The sequence below is a fragment of the Capricornis sumatraensis genome, chromosome 2 (genome assembly GCF_032405125.1).
Source record: "Capricornis sumatraensis isolate serow.1 chromosome 2, serow.2, whole genome shotgun sequence".
Lineage (NCBI taxonomy): Eukaryota > Metazoa > Chordata > Mammalia > Artiodactyla > Bovidae > Capricornis > Capricornis sumatraensis.
The window spans coordinates 42,006,304-42,018,623 of NC_091070.1; the positions used below are offsets into that span (position 1 = coordinate 42,006,304).

The 12,320-nt window shown below is 34.2% G+C and overlaps 2 protein-coding genes across 2 annotated transcripts in view; one reads left to right on the top strand and one right to left on the bottom strand.

Annotated features, from left to right (window-relative positions):
• Positions 1-11,958, top strand: part of FGF7 (fibroblast growth factor 7) — a 59,921-nt gene extending 47,963 nt beyond the window's left edge. Inside the window, exons 2-3 of the mRNA XM_068966202.1 lie at positions 10,403-10,506; positions 11,764-11,958. Coding sequence (XP_068822303.1) covers positions 10,403-10,506; positions 11,764-11,958 — 299 coding nt within the window. The remainder of the gene's footprint in view (positions 1-10,402; positions 10,507-11,763) is intronic.
• FAM227B (family with sequence similarity 227 member B) overlaps positions 1-12,320 on the bottom strand; it is a 209,025-nt gene that overhangs the window by 122,258 nt on the left and 74,447 nt on the right. The window lies entirely within an intron of this gene.

The following is a 12,320-nucleotide window of genomic DNA, read 5'->3' on the forward strand; positions in this document are numbered from 1 at the left end:
CACTGAATATTTGTTGGAAGGACTAATGCTGAAGCTGAAACTCCAATACTTTGACAGACTGATACAAAGAGCTGACTCATTGGAAAAGACACTGATGCTGGCAAAGACTGAAGGCAAAAGGAGAAAAGGGCAGCAGAGGATAAGATAGTTAGACAGCATCACGGACTCAATGGACATGAATCTGAGCAAACTCCAGGAGACAGTACAGGACAGAAGAGATTGGCGTACCACAGTCCATGGGGTCACAAGGAGTTGGGACACAACTTAGCAACTGAACAACAACAATTTCTCTTACTTCATCATTTAAAAACTAGATGAAATTGTAGAAGGATTCTATTAATCAGATTAGAATAGTAAATTGTATTTCTTCAGTTTTAACACTATGTGATTTATTAATTTATTTAATTTACATTTATTTTAATACATTTTCAATCTGCATGTACCACTTGAGATCATTTCGAAATTTATCCTCAAATAATGCTTTAAAAGTAATTAATTTGAAGATATAAAATAATCATGTGTTAAAAGGGAATAGTTGATATTTACATAAAATATGAATCATTATATTATATTTAAACTTTATAAAATAATCTTGAAAATATACTCGTGTCTGACTCTTTGCGACCCCATGGATAGTCCATGCAATTCTCTAGGCCAGTATCCTGGAGTGGGTAGCCTTTCCCTTCTCTAGGGGATCTTCCCAACCCAGAGATCAAACCCAGGTCTCCAACGTTGTAGGCAGATTCTTTATCAGCTGAGCCACAAGGGAAGCCCGAAATAAAATTTCTTTTTGATAGGCACACTTTTTACTATATCAATATTCTAAAATAATGAAATGATTTAAAATATTATTAAGGAAGACAGTGAGATTATATTACTGTAGTTTATGGCCTATATTAAGGGAAATAATGAGCAGTATTCTATCTGGGGCTAACTGTATTGATCTAGTTCTTACTAAAAAACTGGTTTTAGGTAAGTAATATAACTAATGGAGATTCTGGAATCCATGTGTATAATGTATGACTGAAGAAACTACAGATGCTTTGCCTTGGTATGACCAATGTCTTAATCTCTTTGAAGCGCTGTTATATGGAAAAAGTATTGATTGTCCTGCAGAATTTCAGAGGATGTATCTGAGAGTATGTAGTAATACCTAGGATCAGAGCTATCTGATAAGTGTAATGAGGCACTTCAGCAGTTGGTAACTTAAAATACATTAATGTGAGTATATAGACAGAAAGATACATCAATAGACAAAACAAGATAGCCAATATAAGGTAAAGGAGAGGCACTGTATCAGTTGAAAAATGTAATGACTTTCATTACAATGTAATAAACAATGTAATATTTAATAACTAATGTTGAAAAACCTAGCTAGCTATTTGCAGGAACAAAATATCAGTTTAGAGTTTCATCTCAAACCATGTGCCAAAATTAATTCCAAAATAATTTAAGAGATATATTTTAAACTTAAATTACAAAAGCAAGAAATAAATGTATTTCAGATAGTAGAATGGAAAAATATTTTTAAGCATAAAAAACAATATAATAAATTATCAAGAAAGATTGATACATATGGCTACACAAAATTAAGCATTTTAAAATAAATGAATAGATTAGGATAGTGCAGGATTAGAGAAAGAGTGAGAACTAGGAATAGAATGAGGGATGTTGACAGTGTCATAATATTCAGAGAATGTTTATGACTATTGAAAATAGGCACTTACCTTGGCTTAGGCACTTATGAGGTCACTGCTGGCCTTGAAGAGACAAAGCCATTAAACAGATTAAAAGTTAGGATGCAAGTGTTAAAATGAGGAAAAGTGAACAAATTTAGTCTATATGTTCAAGAAATTTGGTGTTAAATGAAAAGGGAGCAGGGCAGTCTTTTGAAAAGATTTCAGAGTTAGAGGCATGAACATTTTATTCATCTGGCCCATAGGCACAAAGCCTAGCGCCCATGAAAACATCCAGTACTTACAAATGTATTTAAAACTTTGAAACTTAGACACTGACAGTAAAATTTGACAGGAAAATTAAAAATTAGAGATTATCAAATATTTAACATAAAATATATTATGCCAACTTCTTTATTTATTAAATTTAATAATATTTTTCATAACATATAAAATTTTTTTCTTTGCAAGAATTCCCTAGAAAGTACAATATTTGCAGAAATGAGTTTTCAAAAAGAGCAAATGATAAAATGAGTTACTTTAGACCAAGTAATTTCAAAAGAAAATCTATATAAAAGTTTTAAATAGTTATACTGTATCTAATGAAAAATATGGACGTATTTTGCCATTTGATTGATTATAAAAATATGCTTTCAAAAATAAAAAATCAGTGTACAGAAATCAAAGCAGTGCTAACACATATCTTAGATTTACTCTTTGATTAAATCCATAATAACATTAAATTAGTAATGAAGTTGATCAAGCCTAAGTATTTCACATGCTTTACTATTTACTTACATAATTTAATTCTAATTTGCAACTTGATGTTTTAAAATATCATTAAGAAATTTTCCAAACGTTTTAATGTTAGATTTGTGTTGGGTGGTCTTGAGAAACAATAGTACGTAGGGTCTATGAATATCTTAAAACAGCTTTATTGAGAGAGCAATTTGGAAAGTGTATTTTTGTAAACAAAAGGCAATGAAAGGAGGGACTGAAGACATCCAAGACAGACAGGATACAGAGTCAAGAGTATAATGTTCTTTGAAGGCAATTCCTTTGAATTTACAATATTGTGTGTGCATGCTCACATGCACATTTAAGAATAATTTGGGCAGTCACATGCAGGGTATTTAAAAAATATAATACTATGATATAGGATTTTAGTGCATCAAATATACAACACAGATTTAGAATTCTTTATTGTTCATGTACTTGTGACCAATGTACAAAAGTCAAAGCAGTGCAAACACATATCTTAGACTTACTCTTTAATTAAAACCATACTAACATTAAATTAGTAATAAAGTTGATCCAGCCTGAATGTTTTACATGCTTCACTGTTTACTTACATGTTAATTATAATTTGCAACTTGATGTTTTAAAATATCATTAAGAAATTTTCCAGACATTTTGGAGTATATTGAGTATTTCTATATACATGTGCTATGGATATTTGTTTATAAATCTATGTATGTACAGTATTTTATAAAATAACAAATGCTATGTAACTAACAATAACAAGGGTACAATATACACAGTACAAAGTGCAACTAAAAAGACCAGAAGGAATAAAATTAATTTAGAAAAGATGTTTTCAAATTTTTTAGACTTGAGACAACTTCATACTCTTAAAAAAACTACAGAGGACCCAAAGAGCTTTTGTTCATATGGGTTTACAACTACTGATACTTCCTGTATTCAAAATTAAACTGAGACATTTTAAAACTATTGACTTATTTAAAAATCAAAATAATGGCCAATTATGGGACAGCTCATAATATTAGCATAAGAAGAAAACCAGGGTTGTACAATTCTAGTAATTTTTTCTTTTTATCTACTCTGCATATCCAATTAATTTTCCTAAAACACAACCTGACATCTTTCAAATTTCAAACATTCAAAGACTCCTCACTGTTGACAAATAAATGTTAAAATTTTTTATTAATAAATTGGCAATCAAAGCCTTCAAGAAACTCATCCTAACTTCTTTTCTACCTTTTTCTATTTCTTTGATACATTTCCTACTCCAGATAGCTCTAATTTCTATCTTCTAAAAATGAGTTATGAATCATAGACTCTATTATCTTACATAAACTTTTATCTCTCAATTAGCATGATGTTTCCATTCTATGTCAACCTTATATCTTCTTCAAGATGTAATTCAAGTTCTGTCTGTTCCTCAAATCCTCTGTTGACCACCTAGGATATGTAATACCTCTTTCTTCTGAATAACTATTGAATTTATTTTCTATTCTGTTCTTTTTAGCAACTGGCATATACTGTTGCTTATAATTCATTTTAATTTTCTGTAGGAGGAAATATAATTGATTTGATATATATTTTATTAATCCAGATATTTTTATAATATCACAATTAAAGTCACCACATCAGGTTTCTAAACTATTACTCAGTTCAGTTCAGTCACTCAGTCATGTCCAACTCTTCGCAACCCCATGGACTGTAGCCTACCAGGCTTCCCTGTCCATCAACAACTCACACAGCTTGCTCAAACTCATGTCCATCGAGTTGGTAATGCCATCCAACCAGAGGATGGTTATCTCATCCTCTGTTGTCCCCTTCTCCTCCCGCCTTCAATCTTTCCCAGCATCAAGGGCTTTTCAAATGAATCAGTTCTTTGCATCAGGTGGCCAAAATGTTGGAGTTTCAGCTTCAATATCAGTCCTTCCAATGAATATTCAGGACTGATTTTCTTTAGGATGGACTGGTTGGATCTCCTTGCAGTCCAAGGGACTCTCAAGAGTCTTCTCCAATACCACAGTTCAAAAGCATCAATTCTTCAGCGCTCAGCTTTCTTTATAGTCCAACTCTCACATCCATACATGACCACTAGAAAAACCATAGCCTTGAATAGACGGACCTTTGTTGGCAAAGTAATGTCTCTGCTTTTTAATATGCTGTCTAGGTTGGTCATAACTTTTCCAAGGAGCAAGTGTCTTTTAATTTCATGGCTGCAGCCACCACCTGTAGTAACTTTGGAGCCCAGAAAAACAAAGTCTGTCACTGTTTCCACTGTTTCCCCATCTATTTGCCATGAAGTGATGGGACTGGATTCATGATCTCAGTTTTTTGAATGTTGAGCTTTAAGCCAACTTTTTCACTCTCTTCTTTCCCTTTCATCAAGAGGCTCTTTAGCTCTTCTTCACTTTCTGCCATAAGGGTGGTGTCCTCTGCATATCTGAGATTACTGATATTTCTCCTGGCAATCTTGATTCCAGCTTATGTTTCATCCAGCCCAGTGTTTCTCATGATGTACTCTGCATATAAGTTAAATAAGCAGGGTAACAATATACAGCCTTGACATACTCCTTTTCCTATTTGGAACCAGTCTGTTGTTCCATGTCCAGTTCTAACTGTTGATTTCTGACTTGCATAGAGATTTCTCAAGAGGCAGGTCAGGTGGACTGGTATTTCCAACTCTTTCAGAATTTTCCACAGTTTCTTGTGATCCACACAGTCAAAGGCTTCAGCATAGTCAATAAAGCAGAAATAGATGTTTTTCTGGAACTCTCTTGCTTTTTCGATTATCCAGCAGATGTTGGCAATTTGATCTCTGGTTGCTCTGCCTTTTCTAAAACTAGCTTGAAATCTCTGCACCTTCCCCTCAATTTTGCTGTGAACCTAAAACTTCTCTAAAAGATAAATGTTTAAAAAATTGTTTCAAGCAAGAAATGCTCAAATACTAAAATCATAATGCTACTAATGATAAGAACAAAAATTAGCATGGATATTTGATAGGGAAACACCTAAAATTCTAGGAGGAGATGTTGGAGAAGTTTTTAAAAATGTAGTAGCAATTTATACCTAGCTTCCTCTTTTCTCATTCTCAGTACAATACAGGCTTAAATAACAAATAGGCAAAATGGTTTAATGAATGATTAAATCATAGGGGAAAAAACCTCCAGGGAAGCCATTTTGGGCATATTTCCTAGTTTGTAAGGGAGACATCCTAATGAATAAACTGATACTTCTGTTGACAATACTGTTGACAAAAATATTGCTAATGAGGCTAAATGGCCAATTTACTTGACATATTGTTTCATTTTTCATGTTCTATTGTGAGAGCGGATCTCTTTGATTTTTTTTGAAGTCTGTCATTATACTACCACAGTCATTATGGTAACAACTCAACGCACTCATGTAATATTCTTTACATATCTGGGAACACATTTATTATGTTATATATAAACATGAACTTCTTGTAAACATAAATCCAGATTTTATAGTGAGAATGTATTATCACGACTCAGCCTTAAGGGAACGTTGTCTACATATTGTAATTAACATTACGTCTATCATTCTACAGTTATATTTTGTAGATAGTTGGTCTAGAAAAGAAAAGCCAGAAAATATGACAGATTTCATTCCCTAATTAAATCTGGCCCTGAAAGATACTCTAAGCCTTTGCATCAGTACTCTTCTATCTAAGAGAAAGTATAATATTGAATAAGAGGGGAATAGCAGAAATAAAGGGACTTGAAGGAAAGGTAAACACTGACTTCTTCACAGCATTTTTACAGTGGTAAGATCTTCAGAAAGCAACTATTTCATATGTCCTTAAATAGATATATTTACCCAATTTTGAAGGTATTACAAATATGCTGAATCAATTCTTCATTGTATTGATATAAATTTAAACTAACTGGATTTTGCTGCATAAATTATTTCCCTTTGATCTTCCTGAACTGAACAAGAAGAAGAGTTAGCTGCTAGAGAAAGTGCTCCAAGAGGGCAGGGTTTTAATTGAGCAAATCTGAATTGAGCTGAGGACAGAACTGGCTCTCACTGAAGGTTTGTTGAATATTGCATGAACACATCAGCATAACATCTTTCATAGCCTTGGAAGCAATTGTTAACATTTCCCTTAGCCTCTCCTTCAGAGCTTTGTTTTAAAAAAATTTTCTTCTCTTTTATTAAGGTGCATCTACATATGTATTTAGGGCTTCCCTGCTGTTTCAGCAGTAAAGAGTCCGCTTGCAATGCAGGAGCCACAGGAGTCATGGGTTTGAACCCTGGGTCAGGAAGATCCCCTGGAGGCGGCAATAGCACTCACTCCCGTGTTGCCTGGGAAATCCCATGGACAGGAGCCTGATAGGCTATAGTTCATAGGTTTTAAAAGAATCGGACACAACTGAAGCAACTTGGCATGCCCACATGCACATGTGTTTTTATATATGTGTTTTATTGTTTATACGAGATTTTTAACTTTTGGAGTTCAGAAACCAGTGCTGTTTTTCTTAGTTTGTATCCTAAATTACCATTGAGTTCTATGTATTCTGACAATGCTCCATAAACACTTAAAAAGATAAATATTCATTCCTCTGCATTTTCTTCAAAGACCTCAATTTCCAGTTGAGCAGCTGTAGAACTCTGAATTGGATGGGCTCTGACTAGTGCTAAGCATAGTATAGTGGGAAATGGTTTCTATATGTGGCTGCTGCTGCTAAGTCTCTGCCATCGTGTCCGACTCTGCGACCCCATAGATGGCAGCCCACCAGGCTCCCCCATCCCTGGGATTCTCCAAGCAAGAACACTGGAGTAGGTTGCCATTTCCTTCTCCAATGCATGAAAGTGAAAAGTGAAAGGGAAGTCGCTCAGTTGTGTCCGACCTTCAGCGACCCCATGGACTGCAGCCTACCAGGCTCCTCCACCCATGGGATTTTCCAGGCAAGAGTACTGGAGTGGGGTGCCATTCCCGTCTCCGTCTATATGTGGCATATATGGGAAATAGATGACACATATTAACTAGGCTACATTAATCCTGATGAAGCAGGTAACAATTCTATTACTGGAGAATAGGGAAACTAAAGCCTGGAGAATAAATAAGAGGATGAAGCAAAGGCATGAGATAAAAATTAGAATTTCCTATAATTAAATGAATATTTTAAAAAACAGTTTCTAGGGACTTGATTTATGCATATAATATTCACTTGGAATTTTCTTTTCATTGTCTTAAGCACAGGAAAGAGAAAGTCTCAAGTTCAAAGTATAATTAACAATAGTTACACAAAATGGTTTACAAAACTTTAATTTCTACATTGTTTTAAAATTGATTTTTTTTACTGTATTTTGATAAGAATCATTAAAAAGCAGCATTTAAGGAAAGGATATATAATTAAATAAAACAGTAGGGTAACAGTCCTGTAGTAACTACAAGTTTTGTAAAAACAATTTCAACAATGGTTAGAAATAATTAAAATTGTATAAAGTTATATGAGCTGGATTCATATAATAATTGTGTTTTTATTATCAAAAATCTATCAGTTTAAATAGATAATCTTTTTTAAAGGTAGTAGGTTCTGCTTATAATAATTTTCAATTGCTTTAACTGGATTTACATTCAATTTCAGTATAGTCAAAATATATTATGTCAGCAATAATCATTACTATAAAGTTTAAGTACAAAAGTAAAGATGTTACTAATTATATACTTTCATGGTATTATATAGTGATTAGGAGCCAGACCACTTGGGTTCAAATTCCACTTCTGCCACTTACCAGCTGAGAGAATCTGGGCAAATTACTTAACTTCTCTGTGCCTGAGCTTCTTGATCTATAAACTGGGGGTAATATGAGTACTTGCCTTATAGTCTTGGTGATAAGTAAATGTATTACTATATAAGAGTGTGTAAACAATCCTCTGCATGTGGTATCAACTCAATAAACATTAAGTATTATTGTTATAATGATTATAGCAATGCAAAGAAATAGAGAAAACAATAGAGTGTGAAAGACTAGAGATCTGAAGAAAATTAGAGATAGCAAGGGAACATTTCATGCAAAGATGGGCTCAATAAAGGACAGAAATGGTATGGACCTAACAGAAGCAGAAGAGATTAAGAAGAGGTGGCAAGAATACATAGAAGAACTATACAAAAAAGGTCTTAATAACTCAGATAACCATGATGATGTGGTCACTCACCTAGAGCCAGATCCTGGAGTGTGAAGTCAAGAGGGCCTTAAGAAGCATTACTACAAACAAAACTAGTGGAGGTGATGAAATTCCAGCTAAGCTATTTCAAATCCTAAAAGATGATGCAGTTGAAGTGCTGCACTGAATATGTCAGCATATTTGGAAAACTCAGCAGTGGCCTCAGGACTCAAAAATGTCAGTTTGCATTCCAATCACAAAGAAGGGCAATCCCAAAGAATGTTCAAAGTATCATACAGTTGTGCTCATTTCACATGGTAGCAAAGTAATGGTCAAAATTCTCCAAGAACTTCCAGATGTACATACTGGGTTTAGAAAAGGCAGAGGAACCAGAAATCTAATTCCCAAATTCCACTGGATCATAGATAAAGCAAGGGAATTCCAGAAAAACATCTACTTCTGTCTCATTGACTACACTAAAGCCTTTGACTGTGTGGTTCACGACAAACTGTGGGAAATATTTAAAGAGACAGGAATACCAGACCACCTTACCTGTCTCTTAGGAAACCTGTAGGCAGGTCAAGAAGCAAGTTAGAACATTACATGGAACAACTGACTGGTTCAAAATTGGGAAAGGAATATGTCTAGGCTATACATCGTCACCCTGCTTATTTAACTTATATGCAGAGTACATCACGCAAAATGCCAGGATAGATGACTCACAAGTTGGAATTAAGATTGCCAGGAGTAATACCGACAACCTCAGATATGCAGATGACACCATCCTAATGACAGAAAGTGAAAAGAAACTAAAGAACCTCTTGATGAAGGTGAAAGAGGAGAGGGAAAATGCTAGCTGAAACTCAGCATTCAAAAAACCAAGATCATGGCATCTAGTCCCAACATTTCAAGCAAATAGATGGGGAAAAAATGGAAACAATGGCAGATTTTATTGTCTTGGGCTCCAAAATCACTGCAGACAGTGACTGTATCCGTGAAATTAAAAGACAGTTGCTCCTTGGAAGAAAAGTTAAGACAAACTTAGTGTATTAAAAAACAGTCATCACTTTCTGACAAAGTGATGTCAGCATATATATACATTTTACATATAGAGAAAGCTACGGTTTTTTCAGTAGTCATGTATGTAAGTGACCATAATGAAGGCTAAGTGACAAAGAATTGATGCTTTTGAATTATAGTGCTTGAGAAGACTCTTGAGAGTTCCTTGGACTCTCAAGGAAATCAAACCAGTCAATCCTAAAGGAAATCAACCCAGATATTCATTGGAAGGACTGATGCTGAAGCTGGATCTCCAATACTTTGGCCATCTGACATAAAGAGTGGATGCATTGGAAAAGAGCGTGATGCTGGGAAAAAGGAGGCAGGAGGGGAAGGGGGCGACAGAAGATGAGATGGTTGGATGGCATCACTGACTCAATGAACATGAGTTTGAGCAAACTCAGAGACAGTGAAGGATACTAAAGTCTGGGATACTGCAGTCCATGGTGTTGCCAAGAGTCAAGTGTGACTTAGCAACTGAACAATGATTATAGTAAATTGGAAATGTAATTCTAGAGAAGAAAAAACTTCAAATACATAACTTTTTTGAAACCAAATATCTTTTTCTGCAAAATAAAAAAATTGATAGTTTCCACTTCCCACATTTAACTGTTTCTATTTATATGTTCTGAGCGGGTCGGGGGTGTCAGGCTGAGTAAATAATCACATTAACAATCTTAACTCCCAATTGAAACAAATAAGAACAAATGGTCATTCTTGGATAATCTGCAAAACTAAGTGAATAAATGACATATCTTTCTGTGATTCCTTGCAGACATCATGGAAATCAGGACAGTGGCTGTTGGAATTGTAGCAATCAAAGGAGTGGAAAGTGAATATTACCTTGCAATGAACAAGGAAGGAAAACTCTATGCAAAGGTATTGATAGATGATAGCTCAGACTTAATTTCTCAAACTTATTTTTGTCAAAAGTATCTTCCCTTTCTGAAAAGTAAAAATGAAATTAATTCCTCTCAAACTATGTAATTCAATGATTTCATTAAAACATTTTCTATTTAGGAATTAAGGAAAAATGTTTTCTGTGTCACCTTGGACAATTTGTTTAAACTCTCTGGCCTTTGTTTCACCATCTGTAAAATAAGTTGGATTAACTGACCCTTAAGGACCCGTCTGGGCTTCCCTAATGGCTCAGTTGGTAGAGAATCCACTTGCTATGTGGGAGACATGGATTTGATCCCTGGGTTGGGAAGATCCCCTGGAGGAGGAAGTGGCAATCCACTTCAGTATTCTTGCCTGGAGAATCTCATGGACAGAGGAGCCTGGCGGGCCACAGTCCAAAGTGCTGCAGAGTCAGATGCAACTTAGCGACTGAGCATGCATGCATGCAAGGATCCTTCTAGCTCTAAAATTTCATTTGCACTTTAGATACTTAAAATATAAAATTTCCATCTGTCAGCTCTTTTCATTAAAGTCCATGCAGTTTGCACTTTGTTGATATGAAAATTCTTGTGAAAAAAATTCAGACTTTTGTTTATCAACATCAATCTCACAATGAAGGACTTTGACTTGTAAGCATTCCCATTGTTCTTGCTTTATGACAATACAAAATATGTAACAGTTTATCCTACTATAATACAGTATAATTGACTTTTCTTTTGTATTCCTGGCATAGACAACATAAAAATATAAATTTAACTGAATGAATGACAAGTTGGATGGATGATCAAATTAACTTTTAAATTTTCCACCACTATCACAGGTAGTATACTAGTAAATGAATAAAAGTTGTAAAAAATGACTTCAGCTGAGGGAAGGAGTATGTGTGTGTGCTCAGTCAGAGGATCTGTTAATTATATAAAAATCTCAAGGTTAGGAAAAGAGTGACTTGGGCCTAGTAATATGAGAGCTGCTAATTAGAGGAAAATAGCTCTTAAGAATAGTAGCAACTGATTGCCAAAAAGCAACATGTTTGGATCTATGTTACATAACTAAATGTATAGCGTTTTAGCTTTGTAAAAAATTTGATCTTTTTTCAAATATGCTATCCAACAAATTGCATTATTCTTGATCAAAAAAGACGTGTAGGTTTTAATTTTACCAAATATTATGCTTATTCTTTGTTTGAGTCCTTCTAACAATCATTTGGATAATGTTGTTTGTTGTTCTTCATTGTAGAAAGAATGTAACGAAGACTGCAACTTCAAAGAATTAATTCTGGAAAATCATTACAACACATATGCATCAGCTAAATGGACACACAGTGGAGGAGAAATGTTTGTTGCCTTAAATCAAAAGGGGGTTCCAGTAAGAGGGAAAAAAACGAAGAAAGAACAAAAAACAGCCCACTTTCTTCCTATGGCAATAACCTAATCATATATGGCATATAAGAAACCAGTTCCAGCAGGGAGATTTCTTTAAGTGGACTGTTTTCTTTTTTTATCTTTTCTTTTCTCTTTTTAAAACTAACCAAGAAAGGCTGGAAAACTACTGAAAAACTGATCAAGCTGGACTTGCGCATTTATGTTTATTTTAAGAGACTGCATTAAAGAAAGATTTGAAAAAAATATACACAAAAATCAGATTTAGTAACTAAAAGTTGTAAAAAGTTGTAAAACTGGTTGTACAATCATGATGTTAGTAATAGTAATGTTTTTTCTTAAGTTAATTTACCCTTAAGAGTATGTTAGATTTGATTATCTGATAATGATTATTTAAATATTCCTATCTGCTTA